This window comes from Diabrotica virgifera, chromosome 3 (genome assembly GCF_917563875.1).
Source record: "Diabrotica virgifera virgifera chromosome 3, PGI_DIABVI_V3a".
Taxonomy (NCBI): domain Eukaryota; kingdom Metazoa; phylum Arthropoda; class Insecta; order Coleoptera; family Chrysomelidae; genus Diabrotica; species Diabrotica virgifera.
In genome coordinates, this window is record NC_065445.1 from 155,305 (window position 1) to 180,903 (window position 25,599).

Here is a 25,599-nt window from a genome sequence, read left to right on the forward strand (position 1 = left end):
CCAATTGAAACCATAAGTACCCCATTTTGCCCGTCTTTTCCCTATATGTCCTGTATTTTATTAACGATTTATTTGTTAAAAAATGATCTTCATACACAAGAATGAAGTTCTTGTACTGCGGCCAAATTTGCATGATTTTGTGACGATTTTGACATAAGTTAGTATTTAAGGAGAAACTATACAGGGTGTTTCATTGGGAAAGTAACATACGTTAACTGTAGAAAGAGGACACTTAGGCGGTCTCAAAAATACCTACTTAATGGGTCTTACTCCATTAATAACAGAGATACTGGGTGTTTAATCTATTTTGCCATTTTCTTATTTGGTTCATAACTTTTTAACCACACCGTATATTTATTTTATATTTGGCACGCAAATATCCTTTAAGGTGTACCATAAATTAATTTATTTACAAATGTAAAAAATCCAGGCCCGGATTAAAAAATATTAGAAAAATGTTCCGACCCAAAAACAACACCCCGTACATAAAATTTTTTTAAAATGGATTTTTTAGTTGAAAAGAGGATGAAAAACTAAATTTACTGGTATACTTTGAATTTTTGGCAAAATGATTTTTCTGGTCAAATTTTGAATTTGAATTATGAAATTTTGTGAATTACGAGAGCTCTAAGTAGAAAAAATTAAATACAACTTACAACTTGTTAACCGCACTGTATATTTATTTTATATTTAACACGCGAATATTCCTTTAGGTGTCCAATCAATTATTTTATTTACAATTATAAAAAGTCCAGGTCTGGATTAAAAAATATTGTAAAAATGTTCCGACCCCAAAAAACACCTTGTATATTAAATTTTTTTAAAATGGATTTTTTAGTTCAAAAGAGGATGAAAAACTAAATCTAGTTGTATACTTTGAATTTTCGGCAAAATGATTTTTCTAGTCAAATTTTGAATTTGATTCTGAAATTATGTGAATTGCGAGAGCTCTGAGTAGAAAAAAAAATGAAATACAACTTACAACTTGTTAACCGCACTGTATATTTATTTTATATTTAACACGCGAATATTCTTTTAGGTGTCCAATCAATTATTTTATTTACAATTATAAAAAATCCAGGTCTGGATTAAAAAATATTGTAAAAATGTTCCGACCCAAAAAAACTGTATATTAAATTTTTTTAAAATAGATTTTGCATTTGAAAAGATGATGAAAAACTAAATTTAGTGGTATACTTTGAATTTTCGACAAAATGATTTTTCTGATAAAATTTTGAATTTGAATTCTGAAATTGTCAATTGCGAGAGCTCTAAGTAGAAATAATTAAAATGCGACTTAATTTTAATTAATACCATTATTTAATCTAAATTGGTAAAATTTTAAAACATTTCAGTGTTTTTTATTATCTGTGACAAATAGTTTATGGCGAATATTCATCTTTAAATAATGAATAAATAATAAAGAGTCAATAAAGAATACATCACAACAAAACAGAGAAAATATGCAGCATAACTATTCAAAACTAAAGTACTATTCAAAATTACCAACATCAAAAATTATTGTTATGTGTCAAAATGTTATTATTTTACCAATTTAGATTAAATAATGGTATTGATTAAAATTAAATCATATTTTAATTTTTTTTACTTTGAGCTTCGCAATTCACATAATTTCAGAATTCAAATTCAAAATTTTACCAGAAAAATTATTTTGCCGAAAATTCAAAGTATACCATTAAATTTAGTTTTTCATCCTCTTTTCAAAGGCAAAATCCATTTAAAAAAAAATTAATATACAGGGTGTTTTTTTTTGGGTCGGAACATTTATATAATATTTTTTAACCCAGACCTGGATTTTTTTATTTGTAAATAAATTAATTGATTGGACACCTAAAAGAATATTCGCGTGTTAAATATAAAATGAATATATAGTGCGGTTGACAAGTTGTAAGTTGTGTTTCAATTTTTTTCTACTCTCGAAATTCACATAATTTCAGAATTTAAATTCAAAATTTGACCAGAAAAATCATTTTGCCAAAAATTCAAAGTATACCACTAAATTTAGTTTTTCATCCTCTTTTCAAATGAAAAATCCATTTTAAAAAAATTTAATGTACAGGGTGTTGTTTTTGGGTTGGAATATTTTTCCAATTTTTTTTAATCCGGACCTGGATTTTTTACAATTGTAAATAAATTAATTTATTGTACACCTTAATCGATATTTGCGTGCCAAATATAAAGTAAATATACAGTGTGGTTTAAAAGTTATTAACCAATTAAGAAAATGGCAAAATAGATAAAACACTCGGTATCTTTGTTATTAATGGAGTAAGATCCATTAAGTATGGTATTTTTGAGACCGCCTAAGTGTCCTCTTTCTGCAGTTAACGTATGTTACTTTCCCAATGAAACACCCTGTATTATAATGTACCCTCATAATCTATTACAGAGTGAATGTAAGCTTTCACCCCTTTCTCACATCTTGCTTGTAGTTAGACTATAATAATTATAGGCGAGCGGCACACCCCTAATTTGAGACTTAGAAATCGAAAAAGCGACCATGATAGGTGAATGGAAAATGTTGGTCATGCTTTATGTTTTCGAGGTCGCTGAATCCGAATATGATGTTTATTTTTATGTAGAATTGGTAGAACATGTTCAAAAATCAAATTTTATGTAAAAATGCGAAAAATCAATTTTGATTTTTCAAATCTACCTCGCTGTATCTTTGGTCGCTGTAAATATTTCCTTTTAAAAGTTTACTGTGTCATCTTTGAAGTATTTAGATAACAACGAGCTTTGTCCAAAATGTTAAAACAAATAATTAAAAGAGTAGTTGTTCTTTTTTAAACATTTGGTCGTCAAATTTTGTTAGTTTCATGTTTACTTAAAAAAGTTGAGTAATAAAACATAATTCATGAAGAAGTTTTCTGGAAAATTTCAAGTCAAAATATGCAATAGGAAAAAAGTTATGACTTTGTAGACGAGTGGCACTCCCATAAAAACGCTTATTTCTCTAGATACTGACCACGGTGTGGTGAATGGCTAATTTTGGTCTTACTTTATATTTTTGATGTTGCTGAAAACGAAAATGAGGTTTATTTTGAATTTTAGATGGAGGAACATTGTCAAAATCGTAATTTTACCCTAAAAATAAAAAAAATGAAATAACGTTTTTCTGAAAATTAAAACTTGCACCATTTTTTTTCTATAAAACATTTTATTCTTTGTACCCTATACTTCAACAAAAACTAAATTAAAAAGCCAAATTTCAAATTGTGTCACTCAACTTATGCGATTAAACTTTGCAATTCGGGAATCTTCATCTTTTACTTTACACAATTCATGACTTTTATTATAATAAGGCAGAAAGATTGAACCATGTTTCACTGTCTTCAGAAGGGTAAAAAATATATACTATAAAAATTTCAAGAAAAAATGTATTAAAACGGAACAGAGTTGTAGCGAGTTGTAGCGCAAAAAAATGTGATTTCATTTTTTTCTTATTTTTAGGGTAAAATTGCCATTTTGCCAATGTTCCCCCACGTAAAATTCAAAATAAACCTAATTTTCACCACCATCAAAAACATACAGTATGATCAAAATTAACCATTTACCACACCGTGGTCATCACACCACACAGTATCTCGAGAAATAAGCATTTTTGGGATGTGCCGCTCGTCTATAAAGTCATAAGTTTTTTCCTATTGCATATTTTGCAAAAATTTGCCTAAAATTTTCCAGAAAACTTCTCCATGAATTATATTTTATTACTGTGTTGGTTAAAATTATAAACTAAAAAGTTTGTCACTCAACTTTTTTAAGTAAACATGAAAATAACGAAATCTGACGATAAAATGTTTAAAAATTAACAACTCCTCTTTTAATATGTTTTAACATTTTGGACAAAGATTTTTATTTACTACATACTTCAAAGATAGCACAGTAAAATTTTCAAAAGGAAATATTTACAGCAACCAAAGATACAGCGAGGTAAATTTGAAAAATCATCAAAATTGATTTTTCGCATTTTTGCATAAAATTTGATTTTTAAACACGTTCCACCAATTGTAGATAAAAATAAACTTGATATATTCAGCGACCTCTAAAACATAAAGAATCACCAAAATTGGTTATTCACCTTAAAGTTGGTTTTCGTGGTCGATATAACGTAATTTTAGGGGTTGCTGTCGCTCGCCTATTATTATTTGTCTAAAACAATACCCAAATATTTAACCAAAGAATAATATATTTATTAGCTCATTATTATAGCTATTAACACATTTATACATACCTCAATCATTTCACGTACAAATTCTCCATCTTCGTTGGTTTTTCTTAAGTTGTTATTATTATCATCCAAGGTGTCTTGTAAAATATAATCTGTTGGTTTCTGTTTATCACCATTATTTATTTGCTTCGTAAGTTCTGTTGATATATTTAGGTTAGATGCCAAACTTTCATTGATTTGATTAGTGATGTTTTCCCCCATGACAGCACTAACATCTCGTCTTTTTCTGCCGAATGAAGGTTCTGTCCGTCCTATTCCAACTTGACAGTAGGCTGGTTGGCATTCTTCTCTACAAGTACGTACGGTAGCTTCGAATACCAAAAAGTTTGACTCAGGTATTTTAAAAGCATTAAATCTAGCTTCAAGGCTGTCACTGTTTCTACCTTTGTCCAGTTCAGGAAAAACATAACTATCTACGGGACATCTGTAAAAAAGAAAACATTTTCATTTTCATTTGCATTTTTTGACATACCTACAATTAAGAATTTTATGTTCACCATTGGCGCACATAAGAGTCATATTAGCCGTATGCGCGCCAATAGTGAATATTAAATTCCTAATTGCATATCAAAAAATGCGCAATAACTTCTCTTAAAACCTACCAAATTTCATTTGCATATCTCAACCGGTTTAAGAGCAATAAATAAATCGTCAGTTTGTAAGAAAAATGTGAATAAGCAAATGGTGGTGGTCTCTGTAATGAAATTAAATCTTAAACTGTGTTTATTTACTTTCGTTTACTCAGAAAATTGAGTACTAGGAATCAAATTCGTTGTGAGTCTTGCCTACTCGTAGATAAATTGACGAGTGGAATAAAAGTTTTAAATTCCTCACGTTTATCCATTTAATCTCTATTTTCTTTTAAAATTATAAAAAGCACGGATTTAGGCTGTGACAAGAATTTATTTGAAACGCAAGAAATCTTCGGATCCCCGGATCTTTGGATTTCATTTTGTAAACGCTTTTCTTTAGTTCAATCGTTTGGGTCAAATCTTTAGACGTTAATTTTACTGCTAGCCCGATCAAAGAACAATCTGACCCCAAAAAAAATAAAGGAATGATGAAAATTTGGGAATAGGTAGTTGAAATTGTCTATTATTATATAAGAAAAAGTTTACAATTCTACATCCCCTCCATTTTACAAAAATGGAGGGGAATACCCCCTCTCGAAGGTGAAAAATATACATTCAAAATAAGTTCAAAATTGGATAACATGACTTATTCTAAGTAACTTTTGTTCTATGGAGTTTTTTCCATAAGTCAATACTTTTCGAGTTATTTGCAAGTGAATATGTTCATTTTTAACAGAAAAAAAACATGTTTTTGGACAGATTTTCGGAGATAACTCAAAAAGTAAATATTTCAGCGAAGAAAATATTTTTAACAAAAATATAGCTTATAAAAAACGGAAAAAAAATGGTGTATTCTTGAGGTCTGTAGACCCAGTAGAAGCAGAGTTGTATCTAATGAAAAGTAGGTTTTTCTTCTTCAAATTCCAAATCGAATATTTCAATGTGAAATAACCCAAAAATGGAGCACTTTTCGGGGAAAATTCATTTTAATTTTTTTAAAGTGTTTAAAAAAAGGTTTATTTTTGTTTTTTAAACACTTGTAACATTAAAAGTAAGTGAGTTACGCTCAAAATATTGTTGGTCCCTTTTATTTTTTGGTAAAAAAATCGCGAAAATCACCCCCTAATTAGCATCACAAATAAATTTTATCATTACCACTTCACAAGTTACTTTGCTTATGTATTATTTATATGATCTGTAAGTTTCATCGGTTCAAAGTGATTATTTTTGAAAAAGCTGTAGTTAAAATGGCTTGAACGAGTAACTAATCACGAGTTTAGGCAAATTTTGAACAGCCATAGCATAACCAATTTTTGTCTAACAAGAAAACAAAAAAGCAAAAATATTCAGAAAAGCAAAACGTACATTTTATTACTGTTTAAGATTTTTGGTATTACTAATAATTGTTATGGTAATTCCATGAACAATTCCATTTTTTTTTTCAAAATAAAAAAAATGTTTTATTTTAAACCCCATTTTTTTTAAATGAGCACTTTGAACCAATGAAACATGGATAATATAAATAATGCATAAGTAAAGTAACTTGCGAAGCGGTAACGATTCATTTTATTTGGTGCGCTAATTAGGAGGTGATTTTCGCGATTTTTGTACCAAAAAATAAAAGGGACCAACAATATTTTGAGCGTAACTCACTTATTTTTAATGTTAGAAGTTTTTTTTAACAAAAATAAACCTTTTTTAAACACTTTAAAAAAGCTGTAATGAATTTTCCCCGAAAATTGCTCTGTTTTTTAGTTATTTCATATTGAAATATTCGATTTGGAATTTGACGAAGAACCTACTTTTCATTAGCTACAAGTATGCTTCTACTGGGTTTGCAGACCTTACGCGTACACCATCTTTTTCAATTTTTTATAAGCTATATTTTTACTAAGAATATTTTCTTCGCTAGAATACTTACTTGTTGAGTTATCTGCGAAAAATCGTCCAAATACATGTTTTTTTTGTTGTTAAAAATGAACATATTCACTCGCAAATAACTCGAAAAGTATTGACTTAGTGAAAAAACGCTATATTGCTTAGAATTAGTTATTTTATCCAATTCCGGGCCTATTTTAAACTATTCACTCTACTTTAAACTATTCCGGGCCTATTCACTCCCGAGAAAAAATATTTCACCCTGTATTTCCCAATTTTTGTAAAATGGAGGGGATATAGAATTGTAAACTTTTTCTTATTTAATAATACACAATTTCAACTACCTATTCCCAAATTTTCATCCTTCCTTTATTTTTTTGGAGGTTTTCGTAAAATTTTGTGTTCCTTGATCGGGCTATGCCTTTTCTTCAATGCAAATGAATGAAAATTTGCAGACACATGCATTCGCGGGAACAGTGCACGAATAGTCAATAAAAAAAACTTTATGTTTATTAATAATTGTTTAAATAAAAAAAAACTATTTTAATGGAAAATGCTTAAGCTCTCTTGTTTTTTACAATGTAGAAACTTGCAACTTTTACAGATTGTAGCTAATTATATGAACTATACATAACTTCACTTTTTACGTTGTTTACGTTACGCTTCATAAAATTTTAAAATCACTACTTTTCATGTTTTGTACATCATGTTTATAAACATCCTAAGCGGCGACAATTTTGAATGCTCATACCTTTGTTTATGTAAACATCGGCGCTTATATTCGTGTCAAATTTCAATACGATACGAATCAAAACTTCAACCAAAACTCGAATTAAAAAAATTCGTGTTTTTAACGTAGTCTTAGAAAAACTACCGGTAGAAATGTTTCGTGCTACAATTAACTATAGAATTTGTAATTCGCGAGAAATTAACAGGGTCTACACCGTAAAGCATTAGAAGAGATGGAAAGACTGCGAAAAATGTAATACGTGTAAAAAATGATTTTAATTTAAGAAATGTATGAAGAAATTACAGAAAATGTACAATGTATGTATCAAATGTTGAAATAAATGCAAAAAATGTGTCTATCATATACATCCTTTTTTTAAACATGACGATATATTTTAATGTTTGAAAAGTGTAAGACTAAAAAGCAAAAGATAAAAAAATTAAGAAATGCTTTTCTTTAGTTACGAGTGACTAAAATTAAAAATATTATAAAAAATCAACTAAAAAGCAAAAAATAAAAAAAATTCAAACTCGAAGGATTATTCGAAAAAAAACTGTTAGACAGATTAAATATATAAAAATCTCACACATTCGTTAAAAAATTGAAAAAATCTAACACATTGTTTAACGAAAAGCGTGAGGCGCGAAAAGTAAAAAAGTATCTACCTATCCTTAAACCGTTTATTCGATGAAGACGTGCCCCACGATTTTCTTTAACGAATGTGTGTGTTAGATTTTTTCAATTTTTTAACGAATGTGCGAGAATTTTGTATATTTAATCTGTCTAACAGTTCTTCTCGAATACTTCGAGTTTAAATTTTTTTTATTCGATATAATTATAATAAAATACTTACCCAAATCGATCAATAAGTTGAACTGATCTTCCGGTATATGGATCTCTGGCTATGACATTCGTAGCAAAAATATCTGGGACCAAACCATAGTTGTCTTGAGCTTCTAATCTGAAAGTAAGGGGATCACCCACAGCTATTGTTGTTGTAGGCCGACCTTGGTACAAAATCATTAAACGAACTTTTGAACCGAGAGTATTTTCAGCAGGCAGGTATTCTATTGGTATCGGACTACCAGAGCTAAAAGGGAAATTTTAACATTTTGTAAAACCATTCTTTAATAACACTTAGTGTAATTTAATATAAATATACAAATATGTAATAAACAAAGTTTTCATTCAAAGGTATACCTCTAGTTATATACATTAGCAATACATTTATTTTGTATACTATTGTTGAAAATGTTATATGGTTCTTCTCAGAGGTATTTTTCAGTGCGACACAAGTGACAGAAAAAAGGCACGTCCGTGATACATACACATTTATGACATTTATTCCAGTTGTTGATAGATGGCGCTATAATCGGAAAAGAAATTATTTAGGTATTTACCTATTACATATCTATACTCCATCTAATTTACTTACCGTTGCACGTCATCCGCGTCATAGCCCGTGACGTTACATGATACCAACACGAAATATTTAGGCGGTAGGTGTGTTTCTTTTAGAATCACTTTGCCGAGTACACTGGCATTACAGCCACTAGACATATTTTATTATATACGCGTAGAAATAATATTTAAAGATTTCTATTATTCTTAACTTAAAGAAATACCTACACAATAATATGTTTCATTTAATTTGTATAAATGGATTATAAAGCGTTTTTACGAAGCACATTTGTTCGGAATACACTGTAACTATAATCGAACAAAGGTGATATTTTGGCATACATTGGTAACATTTATTTGACAGTTGCGGTGATGACACTTCATATTTGTTTATATTCTTTACTATAAGTATTTGTTTCATTATATTTACTGTTTTTATTATGTACTTTAACGTAAGATTATAACTTAATTCTTGTTTTCTATTTCTAAAGTTTTTATTTATTTACATTGAATATTCATTTGTTTTGCTGTATAATCCACTTCCGCAAAAATTGTGTGATGTATTTGATTTAAAATGAATTCAAGAATTTTTTGTAATTGGGCAACAATGTCAACTTAGATCTCTAACGTAGATAATGACGTGCAACGGTAAGTAAATTAGACGGACTGTATACGACTATAATTCAAAGTTCTTCTCAGCTTTTCAGTGTGCCATTACTGTCGTAATTATGATTTTAAGAATGAATAGAATATCATAGCATGACATTTTAGTTAAATCTGACACTTGTCAGAATCGTAATCGTAAATTGGTATAAAAACAAATCAATTGTATTTATTTCGTTTATAAAAGGGTATGTTCTTTGATTTGTATAGTCTTATAAATTGTACAGATTATAGTTGTATAGACTATATCTATATATTATATAAATAATTTTTTGTTCGATTATAGCGCCATCTATCAACAACTAGAATAAATGTTATAAATGATTTTAATCACGGACGTACCTTTTTTTCTGTCACTTGCAACTCAATGCGTTAGAAAGAAATCGAAAAACTGTGACGCACTGAAAGATGCATGTGAGAAGGAGATTACATTTATACCGTATACGTCATGAATATTGGATATGCATGACGTTGTACGAATGAGAGCAAGTTGGCGAAGAGCGGCAGATATTTTTAGTTGGCAGATATTTTAGTTGGCAGAAGAGCGGCAGATATATTTGATACAAATAGCATTGTGCATAGAACATAAGTTTCACAAGTTGTTTGTACACAGTACTTGAGTGTCTCCTACAAAATGAAAATAGAAAATGCAAGAATCACCCCGTTTGGTTTTGGTGCATTTGTGGTAAAGTTACAAATTAGATCGGACATCAAAAATACCCTTTGATCTTAAGCTTGGTGACCAAAAGCATCTTGCACCTCACATATGTTGCAAAACATATGTTGGAAGCCTGCAATGCTAATTGACGCTATTTTGATTTCAGTGTTCATTATGTTGGGTCTACAAGGTGGCTATACCAAGTATCTTATTCCTGTATCTTTAAGATAGCAGAGCAGACGAACAGCATTACGTGAAACGCGCCTGGAAAGTAAGACCTAATCTCGAACCTGATTCACACAACGTTTTCTCAAAAGCTCTAGTGGATCCTCAAAAAATTCTACTTCTGCCATATAAAACTTGGCCTCATGAAAAAGTTTGTCAAAGCAATTTACAAAGAAACTAGACCTTTTGCATTTCTGAGAGAAAAATTCCCACGTATTATTAGTGAAGCCAAGCTAATAAGCTTTTGATGGCCCTCAGATTTGGGAGCTCGAGCAAGACTCGAGCATTCAATGAAAGTATGTAGACAAAAGAGAAATTCTTGGTTTTCATTGAAGTCTATTATTACAAACTTTCTGGACAAGTATAGAAGCAAGGATTATGAGTTTGTCCTATAGAGGAACTCCTTCAGAACTTCAATGATCTTCTCGCATGTATGTCTATAAAGATTTACTTTCCTAGCTCACATTTGGACTACTTCCCTGAAAACTAGGGGGATTATAGTGAAGAATAAGAGAATGGCTTCTATCAGGTAGGAGATTCGAGTAATGGAAGATAGATACCAGAACCAATGGGATATAAATGCGTTTGCAAGCTAATGCTGCCTGTCTTAAGAGGGACGTTACAGGTGAAAAACACCCCAGAACATGCTGGTAAATAAAGTAGTGTATGTAGTACAATATTATAAAACTCAGTATATCATATATTTAATCCTCACGTACACAATGTCAATAATCAAGTAAATATTGACCGGAACAATGCAGTAAAAGGAACCTCCTTTGATATAGTTTATTATTATATGTCTTCTTCTTCTTCTTCTTGTGACACTCCTATCGGAGATTGGAAATCATCAAGGCTACCCTGACTTTGTTTACAGCTGACTTAAAAAGTTCATTAGTGGTGCAGCCAAACCACTCTCTCTGGCGAATGGACATTGACTCCGAAGCCAATAATGCTCAAACACACACACAAACTACTCTCTCAAATTCCGCAACCATGACATTCTTCTACGGCCTGGATTCCGTTTTCCTTGCATTATATTTTGAAGTAATGCGTATTTATGACCTCTCATCAGGTGACCCAAATACTCGAGTTTTCTTCGTTTTATCGTTTATTATATGTATTGCGTATTGTATTGTATTATATGTATACGTATTTATTATATGTATTGTAAGTAGTATTGCAACATGCCTTGGAGCAGGTTGATACATTGTTGTTCTATATATTAATAGTTCGAAGACCGGATAAATAAAGTATAACATAGTCAGATGAGTAGTATTTATTATACCAAATATTTAATTAAGGATAAAAGGAACTGCACCTAACCAGCAACATATTTATTTATGGCATGTAGCTGTTGTAAAAAAGATTGAAATTAATATTTAGCTAAATGTATTTAAGGTATTATTAAAATGTAAATCTGTTTTCAAATAATAACTGTAATATTAATTATTCTTGTGCTCTATCATTTATTTATTTAATTGACTTTCCGAAAATTTAAAATATGTAGTGAATAAACCTAACATGATTGAGAAAAATGGGTTGCATTTTTGAATGGATCATGAAATATAAAGATCATCTATAAAAATAACGACCTCAAAAATGACTCGGGCCTGTATTATTATATCGTTAAAAACGACTAAACTAAAACAAATATGTAAAAGATGTATACCTACCCAGCACCGATAAAACCAGAAGATACAATTGCTTCTCCAGGACCTTTAAATAAACAGGTTAAATTAAATCTCTTATCCTTTCTAGTCTGAACAAAATCGCTAAATTGAACCACTACAATGTTAGTCATGATGTCTCCATATCTTTGGGTTCCGCATTCCGGAAATCCTTGAGCCGCACTTATGCGTAGTACATTTAACGTTCCTCCATTTCCACGAAAAAAACACCGATCGTAATTTCCGTATGTATAGATTTTGCCATAAAAACCTCCAGGCGTCTTTAATGTAAATTCCATTCCATCTTCATTACAGATCTGACTCACTATAAAAATTAAACTTGATAAATAGCTAATAGGTAAACAGGAACAGATACAGGGTGCGCCATTAGTGCGAGTAAAGGCCGGGACGCACACATCCGCACCGATCCCGAGCCGACACACGGCATAGTGCTATGGGACGTGCTATGGCGAGATAGAAAAAGTAAGATACAAACTAAGTTCTCAATCTAATAATACACATAAACCTACTGTAATATAATTAGGACACTCTATATAAAATATGTTTTAAGTTTTAAATAACTGTATCAAAATATAATAATGGTATTAACCCGAGACGAAGACACTGACATTTGACCCTGAATTGGAAACATGACTGACACCCAGTGGGTGCGTTCGGACGACCACAGCGGCTGGACAGCTGAGCCAGCGGTAGCGTTTAGACGACACCGCTGGAAGTCAGCCGCTGAGAGATTTACTAAGCTTTCCCTATCAGCGCTGGATACAACCACTCAGCCGATTTCTGCTGACAGTCAGCCGCTGCATGTGGTCGTCCGAACGCAACCAATATTATGTCGGGTATAAATGTAGTGTAGGTGAATTTAGTATTTGGTTATTGTTAGATACTTGAGTTGTAGAAATGTATTGGTATAGGTAATATGATGTTATTGTAAACAACTTATGATGGTTGAATCACCGTTTGTTTGATTTTAATATAATTTTAGCTGAACAACTGAGTTTTAATTGATTTGGACCAGAAAGGCATTAACAACACACTTATTTGTGACACGACAATAATAAATATCGTTCTACATACCACCAGATTGAAAACAGTGGAAAACTATAATGCTGCAGCATTTTCGGTTCGCATTATATAGGTATATTTTTTTGGGAGTACGTAGGAAACCTTCTCGTTGGAGCTTTACTACGCTGCGCAGATGGGACGTGAATTATAAATTTTAAAATTTCCTCATCTTCTAATCGTCTTGGCACCCGCATGGCTTATAATTTTTAAAAGCCTGGGAGGTTGTTACCAGAGAAGTTTTCCACTGTTTTCAATCTGGTGGTATGTAGAACGATTTTTATTGTCGGTTTATGTATTATTAGACTGATAATTTAGTTTGTTTCTTAGCAGATGTCGTTACGACACCCCAGCCATTTCGTTCGTTGCAATCTGGGACGGCACGCGCCGAAGTATCCTAGTTCAATCATCAGAGAGAAGAAAATATGTGTCTACTGATGAAGGTCAAAAAAGCCCTGGAACCGGTATGGACTCTTCCAGCACTCTCTGATTGAACTAGAATATAATGCTGCTGCGGAATTTTCGGGTGGCAACGAAATTGAAAATGGTTTTATACATTGTTAATGTAAAAAGTAAGTAGTAGTACCACAGTATTATATATGTGTGGGGATACATAGTACCGCACCGCGTCAGCACCGTAGAAATGCTCTGTCACCACATCACATCCATGTCGCTGTCTCTTCTCGGTGAGGGCGCGGTGCGGATATGTGCGTCGCGGCATTAAGTCCAATTAGGTACACATCGTTTGTCGTAAGAGCTGCGAAAAATGTATTTAAGTAAAAGTTGGTACATAGGATAGGACCATACGTTAACCTCCTATAACATTGCAAAACCTTATATTTCAAGAAAGAAAACAATAAGAAAAATAAAAAAATGTAAAAATATACAAGATATCATATTCCAATATAAAAAAGATAAGTTTATTTCACCCTGTCAATACGGGTGGCCGGGTATATTTGTAAATATCTTTAAATTATGATCCTATTTAGGCCCCAACTTTTACCTAGATACATTTTATTCGTATCTCGAATAATTGGACGTCCTACGCATTGGACTAATGCCGCACCCTACATTTAGGAATTCTGGCCTATTACCGTTATTTTATTCATCATAAGCCTGATGAATCATACGCTGAAGCTTTTTCTAAGAATAATACACAATAGAGTATACAATAAACTAGGCGAACACACTGGTCAAACTCAATTTGGTTTTAAGAATGGCTTCGGAACAAGAGAAGCACTTTTTTAAATACGTGTGCTAGTTGAAAGATGTAGAGATGTCGATTCTGATGTATACTTGTGTTTTATACTTTCAGAAAGCTTTTGACCTGGTGAAACATGATAAACTGATAGATATTTTAAGGTCATGTAATATCGACAAAGACTTAAGGATCATTTCAAACCTCTACCAAGAACAAAAGGCTAAAATCAGAATAAAAAGCGAAACATCTGGAAAAATCAATATCGAGAAGGGAGCAAGACAGGGATGTGTCCTGTCACCTTTGCTGTTCAAGGTTTACTCTGAGAAGATATTTAAGAAAGCTTTGGAAGGCACCTCGGATGGTATAATTATAAACGGGCAATGTATAAATAACCTGCGATACGCTGATGACACGGTCATTCTGGCAGATAATGCTGAAGCACTGCAACGCCTAATAGACCGAGTAACGACAGCCTGTAGAGAATTTGAAATGAAATTGAATACAAACAAGACAAAAACGATGGTCATCAGCAAGCACCAAAACAGAAGGGTGAAAGTTACTGTCGACGGAACAGATCTGGAAAGAGTAACAAGAATAACGTACCTTGGAAGTAACCTTGATGAACTTTGGGACCACTCACTACTAGTGAGTGAGTAGTAAATAGTGAGTCACTAGAGATAAGAACATACAGAGTCTGGAAAAGGCACATACAGTGTTTTAGAAAATTCAAAAAGTTCTATGCAACCGCCAGCCGGGTATCTCATTGAGAACTAGAATACTTAAGTGCAATGTTTTCTCCACCTTGCTCTATGGTGTTGAAGCCTAGACAATGACAGAAGCCACACAAAAAACAATCCATGCATTCGAACTCTGGTGCTGCCGTAAAATTCTCAGAATATCCTACATGAGCCATACGACAAATGCGGAAGTCTTGCGGAGGATGAATAAGGTAAGAGAGCTTATACTTATAATAAAAGAATGGAAAACACAATATTTTGGTCGCATCGTAAGAAACGAAAAGTATAAACTGCTCCAACTTATAATCGAAGGCAAAATCAATAGTAAAAGGAGACCAAAAGGAAGACGCAACTCTTGGCTTAAAAACCTACGACAATGGACGAATATGACCTTCATAGAACTATTCAGGGCAGCTGCAAATAAGATTAAATGGGCAAATGTAATGGCCAATGTCCTTAAATAAAGCATCGTAAGAAGAAGAAGAACGTTATTTTACTTACCGTCCAAACAATCATCTTCTGCCTTAACTGTTCTTTCGAAGTAATTGTAATTATCCTTTTTGTCGAGATATGGTACATTATCAAGCTCCATATCTCTGCTATCTCGATCACTTAACTCACAGTTACTCCTCTTTATGCTATAGCCTTCATGCCTCTCTTCGGGTAGAATATCTCTTAAAGGTTAGTGTGAATTAGTAAATCAAGTTAACATATTAACAAAAATATCTTTAATTGAGTACTATTAAATATTTAAGGATTAATATTTTGATCTAGAAAATCGATATATCGAAACAGTTAACAAATACATATATCTATCTGGGCCACGAAATACAAATAAGTAGAGACAACCAAACAAGCGAATTATCTATAAAAATATCTTTAGGATGGGCAGCGTATGGCAAACTAAGAGACGTGTTTAAGGAAAACATCGCAATAAAGCTAAAAAGAAAAGCATTTAACTAATGCGCACTTCCGGTGCTCACTTATGGAGCTGAAACACTGACATTGACTAAATCATCAATAAAAAATTACAAGTAGTCCAACGAAAAATGAAAAGATCCATGCTTGGCCTAACTTTGAGAGACAGAATAAGAAATGATGAGTTACGACGAAGAACTAGAGTGGAAGACATCATAAAACGCATTACGAAGTTGAAGTGGAAATGGTCAGGACACGTCGCAAAGAGAGACAACAGATGGACAAAGAAAGAAGATTTTAGAGTGGTGTTCAAGGGTAGACAAGCGAAATCGTGGAAGAGCACCCACCAGATGGACCGACGACATTAAAAGAATAGCGACAAACTGGATTGCAGCTGCGCAAGACAGAGAAGGGTGGAGACATCTTGAGGAGGCCTATGTCCGATAGTGGACAAATTTGGCTGTGTGATGATGATGATGATGATTTTGATATAGGATATTTATTGAATATTTATTGATTGGAAGTTTGCAGTATTTGAGTTTTGTAGTATTTGTAAGTACTTACAAATAAGTTTATCATTCATCGGTAGAACCACAGCCAAGGATATTTTGGCAGCCCATGTAGATAAGAAGTATTTGTTAAAGCTAGGGAAACTTTGTTAGGTTTTGTTTTAATTGATTTAATCGATTTTTTTATACGTGTAATAATTTTCGAAGGTATTTGATCAATATATTGAACAAATTATATTAAACAAATTTGAATTTTATTTATTTCGTTTTAACGTTAGTTATGGAACACTAGATAAAGTCAAAAATATTCCTGAACTGAAATAAAAATCCTGAGTGATAATAAAAATCTAATTAATATTTTGACATATATGTAATCAAAATTATACAGATATCTTAAGAGGCCGCATAAGCGCGTCATCAATATTACTTCGGGAGACAGTAGCACACACTTTTTCGAAAGTTCTGCGAAACTTTGGCAATAGGGCATCGGCAGTATTTGACATATATTTGACACTAAGATGAAGGCTCAATATTGTGACAATATGCTCATGGGCGCGCTAAATGGAAGTAATAGAAAACAATTTTATTATAAGTAAAAAATATTTATAAGAATAAACCAAAATATGTGAAAATTTTAATAAGAGCGTGTATTTTACATATACTTTATATATACCTATTCTCATTAGAATTCGAAATAGTTTTAGGTAAAATATACTTACCTACTAAACTCACAATAATTAATAATAATCTATGTTTTCAAATAGTCTGACAACTTAGTTCTATTACACAAAACTATAATTAATTAAATATAAAAAAACCACTAGTTCCCTATGGATCATCACTAATCAATTTTAATATCTTAGAAAATAATACACTACTGCAACACTGAACAGATATCGATATAGATTGCAGAACACATAAGAGATTTGTGCTATTACACTTAAAAAAACGACGCAGGTTTTTCCAAATGAGGTACTATTTCTTTATGTTACCTAATCAGTTATTAGTTATAATATTTTCTATTTCTTATTATAGATAAACAATTTAAGTTGTTCCAATGTGAGACAAAATCTAGACATGGGATAAAAAAGTTTATTTGAAGAAAGTGTATTTTTGTGTTCTTCTTAATGGCGGTACAGGCTCGTTTTTGTAATATTTTATTTAATTATAGAGTAATTTCCACATACATACTAACATATTTATGAAATTGGGCTCTATACCGCCATTCTTTACTATATTACGAATATTTCTGCCAAATATCTCAACAAAATATTGAAAATCAAAGCTGTTTTTCCGTTTTGATGACGCGCTACTGTAGCCTCTTAAAAATAAAATTCTATATTTTTTGTTTCTATTTGACTCAGAGTTGGACCACCATCTCCAGATAGCTATTACTGCATCTCACGCTTCATCGGTGGAGCTATGCAGTCACAACTCTGAATCAAAAAGCAACACGCCTGCCTTTTAAAGGAAATCACTGCGATGCAGAAATTCCACATTTGAGACGCAAAACAGCGACATCTCTCGTAAAACGAGGAAGAAGAAAAGGCCCAGATACAAAGTTTACTGTAATAAAATAATTAAAAATAATTGAAATAAAATAATAAACAATATTTTAAATCTAAGATTTTTCGTTAAAAGAAACTGCTTTTTGGTTACATGTTGAATCTTCGGCTTTGAAAATTTATTATCACGGAGACTACGAATATAGAAGAAAGCAGAAAGGACAACGGTCACGTATCTACTCTCTCTTCGTCTAGGAAAAATGCCGACAGTTTCGAGTACTCAAAAATCTGAGTAAAGAAGAATTTACTCAGATTTTACTCAGAAGTCTTTACTCAGATATTTGAGTACTCGAAACTGTCTTTCGGCATTTTTCCTAGACGAAAAGAAAGTAGATACGTGACCGTTGTCCTTTCTGCTTTCTTCTATAGTCGCCGTCTCCGTGTTTATTAATTGTTAAAGCGAGAGATTCAGGATTTAACCAGAAAACAGTTTCTTTTGACGAAAAATCTTAGATTTAAAATATTGTTTATTATTTTGTTCAATCATTTTGAATTGTTTTATTACAGTAAACTGTGTAATTACCTGGGTGTTTTCGTCTTCCTTGTTTTTCTATATTTTTTGTTTGTTTTTAATTCTATTCGAATTAATTAAAATAGGAATTGTATTTAATTTTCTAATAAATTTCAAATAGGAGTGATAGTGGAAGAGCAGAAGGAAGAAACTATAAATAATAATATAAGATATTTTACCTGTAATTAAACGATAAACACCCAAATTCTCTTGTATTAATACATTCCAATTCACAATCTCTTAAAGATCGTGCAAAAGACACCTTTCGTACGAAATCCTTCTTCATTCGTTGACGATAACCCATTTGTTTAAAGAGATCTTTTTCGTTATCGCATTTAAGGCTGTAAGGTCTATTATCATATATTGGTCCGTCCGGTCCTGGTGACACAGGTCTTCTTCGATCTACAAAAGGTTGGATGTATGGATTCTCAGGACGGGGTCGTTTATCGGGTATATATGGCCATCTTTTTCCTCCAAAATTTTTGAATTGATCATCAAACTGATTATCAGGTCCATATCTGCGTCCTTCATCGTTATATGGATAGTATCTATCTGCGTATAAATTATGGTTAGGAGAGCCGTATCGGCTACGAATGACATTGCCATTTTCGTATCGGTTCTTATTAAATTGATTTCTATAGCCGTCATATGGAAAATAATTTTTGGATAAACCATCATTGTCACCATATCTGTCTCCGTTCATGTTCCCTCGTCTATATGGATATATATCACCATATTTGTCTTCATATGGATAACGGTGTTTATAAGAATGTGGTGGATAATATTTATTATTGTGATATTGTGGTGGATAGTACCTAAAAAACACAAATTAAATCGATAGATGAAGTTAATTAGATGGAGAAAAGAATATAACCCACATCTATGCTTTCTCATATATAGCACTGGTTCAATATAACCGAGTGCAACATACCACTGGTTCTTGCATTTTTCGATTATGAGAAAGCTTTTGATTCTGTAGAGTTTGAAACAGTATTGGAAACCCTAAAGCAAAGCCGAATAGATTACAGGTACATATATCATTAATTAAAAACATATATGAGAACGGTCGAATCCATCAATTATATATGAGAACGCTACATCAAATATACGACCACACAAAGACACAGAAAAATTCAGATTAGGCCGCGGAGTAAGACAAAGAGATACTATTTCATCAAAATTGTTCACGGCAGCTCTAGAGTCAATATTTAAGAATACTCAATGGCAAGATATGGGCATTAATATACATGGAGAAAGATTAAATCATTTGAAGTTTGCAGATGATATTGTATTAATCGCATACAACATGCAAGGTATAATTTCTATGATACATTCGGTTAAAACCCTGTCTGAAAGAGCAGGATTAAAAATAAGCTATGAGAAAACTAAAATTATGCGTAATGAGTGGAAATATAACTATTAACAATAATACCAAACAACAAACAGACACTTACAAATATCTGAGACACTCGATCAAAATAAGCAGAGACAATCAAACACATGAATTACAGAGGCGAATAGGCTTGACATGGGCAGCATTTGGCAAGGCTAAGCCATATTCTAAAAAGTTCAATTCCCATGTGTCTCAAGTGACAGATTTATACCAATGGGTTTTGCCCGTTACAAACTTATGCAGAGACTTTAACATTGACACAAAAATCCGCAAATAAACTCAGAGTTACACAACGAGCCATGGAACGTGGAATGTTGAACGTGAGCCTTCGGGACCACATAACAAACCAACAAATCAGACAAAGATCAGGAGTTCAAGACGTCATCTAAAGAATCAAGACGCTTAAGTGGAACTGGGCAGGGCACTTAGCTAGAACACGACATGGGAGGTGGACAAGATGAATCATGGAAACGAGGCCCAGAAACTATAAAAGAAGCCAAGGACGACCTATGATATCAAAAGAGTAGCAGGAAACAGGCTACAAGCGGCCCAGTGTAGAGAACACTGGAAATAACGAACTGAGTGAGACCTATGTCCAGCAGTGGACGCGATAGGCTGATTGGTGATGCTTTCTCTCAAAAGATACCAATGATAGACCACTAACAACTGCGAAAAGTGTCCTTACAGACTTCCCACATACTAAACATTGTCCTGTGTTTATCACCATGGTCATATCAATCCCAATAAGTAGATCATATCATCAACCTAGGTGGAATCGTAAAAAAGTGAACTGGAAGAAGTTCTCTGAACAACTACCTTGACCTGGATCCCACCAACCAGTAAAAATCACGAAAAATGTGTAATTGCAGTAATAAGCGCTGCAAAGGAAGCCATCCCTAAGGAGTATCACACAGAATATATGTGCCCGTATAAACTGAAATATGTGAAGACTTATACGCACAATTTCCCGAAAGTGGTGACCGACGCACTCTTACACAACATCGTGACGCCACAAATTAATAGAGACTGTCGAAAACCTTGACTTTAAAAAATCAGCCTTTAAAAAATTGGATCCAACTGCGAGCTAACCAACTGAAACCGTTTCATTACTTCGTAATGAAAACCGAAGAGTCAATAGAATATACAAAAAAAAAGTGTTCATCTGTAATGTATTGTATAATATTTAATTGTAAGGTTAACTGGTATGTAAGCCATACGCTAAATAAATAAATAAATAAATAATAGTACCTATTGTTTTCTGGTAAGTAGTTAGGATATTTATCTGGTTTATATGGCAAACCAGGACCTCCTCGTTGTGGATTGAAATTATATGGATAATTGAAATAATTTCCTTCGCCATTATCTTGAGAATGATACGTTGGTCTTTTTTTGTGGTAGGGGTCGTCATAGGTATTTCCAGGTGGAAAAAATCTGTTGGGTGGTGGTAATGGACGATATCCATCTTGGTCAGGATATTCAGGATGTTTGTTACCATAATGACCTGGTTCAGGTGGTGTATTTTCATAAGGTCTATTGACATCAATGGGTCTTTGACTACTATCATTATCTCCAACTGAAAAAAAATAAATCTACTAAAAATGCAGTAATATGTAGTAGGAGAGAACAGGGAGATCCGCGAAGTGGGTAAATCTGCGAAATAAAGTTACTAGTGAACTGTTACATATTATGTAGGGGAGTCAATTTCGGAAAAAATCAAACAAGATAGAACTTTTTGTAATTTGATTAAGAAAAATTGTAATTTTTAAACCCGAATAACTTTTGATTAAAAAATAAAATAGCAATTATGCTTGCAGCATTTTTTGAAAGTTCAAGTCAAATTATACCGGTTTTGATTATTATTTGCATTGGTCAAAATTAATTTTTTTATTGTTAAACAAGGCTATAAACAACTGTTTGACCGTTTTCACACGTACCCGCTATGCATGTAGAATGAATGTAGAATGTAGAAAATGGGGCGGCCAATAGAGCCTGATACACTGCGATCTTTATAGATCTATTGTGTTTACCCTTCTTTTAAAGCACTTCATCCAGCTTGGTCCTCTTAACGAGACTCAACAGCCTTAATAGTGGCCTTTTCATGTAGCCTGGTGCTTGCGGTTTTTCCTCCCCGAGTTCTAGAAACCGCACTCTTGCGAGACCTTCGCAATGACACAGAACGTGTAGAGCGGTTTCCTCTTCTTCCAGAAATAACCGACAGGTGTCCTCTTCTGTCAGGCCTATGAGACTTAAGTGTCTATTGAGTCTACAGTGTCCAGCCAGCAGAGCCACTATCATTCTGACACTGCTGCTGAATGTCCTTTGCTGAACTGTTTGGCCTGCCTCTGTCCTGGGGAGTTGTTCCACCATTCAAAAGACTTCTGTTGCACCCATTTGTGTATAGCTGGTCTTTTTATCGTATTTGCGATTCCAAAGAAGGGTTCCAGACCAACCAATGGCGTAGATGCGCTTTCTCGGCCAATTCATCGGCCTGCTCGTTGCCACGATGACCCTTATATCCAGGCACCCAGGCAAGTGTCAACCTGTTTCGACTTCCCACCTGAGAGAGGACATTCAAACAATTCCATACCAGCCATTAATCGACCTGCACCGAACTGAGAGCCTTTAGAGCCGCTTGACTATCTAAATAGATAACGATGGAGTCGTTATCTAGATTTCGGCTGATTAGTTCCATAGCGCACCTTTGTATAGCAGCTACTTCGGCTTGAAATACGGTCGCATATGTTCCTAGACATACCCGGACTTCCGTCCTTGGTTTTATGTCATGCCATATATTCCAGCCCCTGCACCTATATCGGTTTTGGAACTTTTGATTAAAAAATAAAATAGCAATTCTGCTTGCAGCATTTTTTGAAAGTCAAATTATACCGGTTTTGATTATGTGCATTGGTAAAAATGAATTTGTTTTTTGTTAAACAAAGCTTTAAACAAATGTTTGACCGTTTTAACACGTACCCGCTATGCATGCTACGAATAAATTGCCTATTTGCAGGTGCTTATGTGATACTAAAGAATAACATATTTCTATATAATCGAACCTCAAAATTATAAATAAAAACAAACATGAACCAGTGACAAAATATAAATTTTGTTTGATATTTTTGACGTTGATATTTTCTCCGATAAAAAAGCATAAGATTTAAAAATTAAAAAAAAATTGGACTTACGCATTAAATTTTCATAGTAATCATAATCAGCATCGTATATAATTCTCATCCCATCTCTTTGGTTATACCTAGTTAAACGACATGTTCGGTATCGGTCACTATACTCTGCAGATCTACACTGAAAACTCGGTTGACGCAAGCATTCGTCTAAACATTCACTCAAAGTCCTTCCGGAAATCTCTGAATGATGTTCGCCACCTAGTCGACTATTGCGATATCTCTGAAATGCTGTGTCAGGCTTTTTACCACTAAACAAATGAGAAGTAACTGAATTATCTGGATATTCTGAGCCTCGAGCTAAAATGATAGTATATAATATATTATATATAAACTAGGTAGGTATATGTGGTAATACTATGTATATGTAAACACTAATTATTAAGGAACCCTTACAGCAAAGGACTTAGCTACGGAGTACGTACTACGTACCTACGAAGGACTTAGATAGTTTTTGACTGTTAACAATTTGACATCTATCAAATTATTAATTTCTAGCTTATTTAGGCTTGTTGATTAAACTAAGCAGAAAATGGCAATTTATGAAAAAACATGGCTAGTTGTTAACGTACCTAACTTTTTTATTATTCATTGAGTTTTAATTTCAATATTTTATATATGCTAGAATATTCCACAGGATGTTCCGAACTTTGAGAAAGAAACACAGTATGATTGTTACACTCGGTATACAATGACATTTACTTGTCTAGCGACTATAGTATTACATCGATATTCTTAACAAATAAGGCTATAACATATTGAAAAATCACTAAAATCGGCCAACAGGTGTAGGACATTCGAGACATCAAAAACGTCCCATTTTTAAGGTGGTGCGTTAATTTTGCTGCTTTGTGTAGTTGTGACTTTCTGCTTTATACCAGAATAATACCAGAAATTTAATAAAGTTTGTTTACTTGATTACGAAAGTGCGTTAAATCCTCTGTTCTAGATCTCTCTAAGGGGGTAATACAGCCTCTGCCGCATCCCGCATTTCGATTTCCATCTTTTTCGGTCGGTCCATTCTTCCTCTATCTCTCATTATTCGTCTGATCCCTTCTCTCCATTCCAGTGCTGATCTTCCTCTCCTTCTTCTATACCATGTAACATAGTTTAAGTCCTGTTTTGCACATCGTTTATCATTCATTCGCATTACATGCCCGTCCATTAAAGGTGTTTGGATTCTATTGTATCTACGGTATTGTAGATCCTTCCTGTTCTTCTTCTTATTTCTTCATTTGGGATGCGATCAAGTCTAGATATCCGACACGCTCTTCTTAGATAGTCCATTTCTACTACTTCCAGTTTTCTCTTCTCACTCATTGTCATTTGCCAACATTCAGATCCGTATGTCAAAATTGGTTCTACAACAGATTTGTAGATTGTCATTTTGGTTTGTAAACTAATTTTAGGAGGCCAAAGTAACTAGTTTAGTGTTTGTACCACATTTTGGCCCTGTTGTATTTTCTGCTGGATGTCCCGTTTCGATGTTTCTTTCTTCGCTATGACTGTCCCTAGGTATTTAAATTCTCTAATCTAATAGGTATCTCTAATCGAAAGTTGTGGGTCTCTTTCTTCGTCCTTTATTCTAAGATATTCTGTTTTGTTTATATTGATTGTGAGTCCCCAATTTTCGTATTCTTCGGTTAACTTTCGAATCATATAATCCATGTCTTCTTCATCATTTGCCATAATTACTTGATCGTCTGCGAAGAAAAGATTTTGTTATGTACTTGTTTTCAAGTTATATTCCCATTCCTGTGCATTTTCTCCTCCAGTTGTTTAATGCTTCCTGAATATAGATTTTGAATAGAGTTGGGGACAAAAAACATCCTTGTCTTAACCTTTTGTTACAGGAAACGCGTTTGAAATTTTATTTTCCATTTTAACGGCACTTTTTGCATTTATGTACATGTTCGCAATAGCGTTGATGTATGCATTACTTAGGCCTGCCTTCTTCAATATTTCAAATAATATTTTTAAGGGTACTCTATCATAGACCTTGTTTTAAGACAACGAACACTAAATGAGTAGGTAAATTTCTGGCTGTTAGTTTCTCTATAATTTGTTGAAGTACAAATATATTATCGGCCACAACGGTACACATGATCGGCCAGCACGGAATCCACTCTGATCTTCTATTTCCTCATATTGGTTTTCGATTCGTTCTTTTATCAACCGACCGTACAACCTCCCCAGTGAGCTAATAACCCTTATACCCCTGTAATTTTTACATTTCTTTTTTGTCTCCTTTTTTGTGGATACAGCTTATGCACGCCAAATTCAAATCTTCTGGAATATTCTAAATCTATATTTTTATTTCTAGAATTAAAGCTGCTGCTTAAGAATCAATAAAAAATACATCCGAATACATTAAAACAAAAATGCATAGATATAACAATGTTTATGTAACATGGGAGGGAGAGGTATAGTTGTTCCATTTTATCTTTGCCCATGCGT

At 33.0% G+C, this 25,599-nt stretch overlaps 2 protein-coding genes across 5 annotated transcripts in view; one reads left to right on the plus strand and one right to left on the minus strand.

The window, feature by feature from the left end:
* The window catches only part of LOC114324407 (inactivation-no-after-potential D protein), a 74,484-nt gene that overhangs the window by 6,409 nt on the left and 42,476 nt on the right, over positions 1-25,599 (plus strand). The window lies entirely within an intron of this gene.
* The window catches only part of LOC114324406 (uncharacterized), a 75,181-nt gene that overhangs the window by 2,853 nt on the left and 46,729 nt on the right, over positions 1-25,599 (minus strand). For all 3 annotated transcript variants that reach the window (XM_050647755.1, XM_050647756.1, XM_028272239.2), the window contains 7 exons: positions 23,146-23,442; positions 21,209-21,533; positions 18,747-19,382; positions 15,566-15,738; positions 12,053-12,371; positions 8,286-8,522; positions 4,256-4,676 (listed from right to left, as the gene is read on the minus strand). In XM_050647755.1, the coding sequence (XP_050503712.1) occupies positions 4,256-4,676; positions 8,286-8,522; positions 12,053-12,371; positions 15,566-15,738; positions 18,747-19,382; positions 21,209-21,533; positions 23,146-23,442 (2,408 nt within the window). The remainder of the gene's footprint in view (positions 1-4,255; positions 4,677-8,285; positions 8,523-12,052; positions 12,372-15,565; positions 15,739-18,746; positions 19,383-21,208; positions 21,534-23,145; positions 23,443-25,599) is intronic.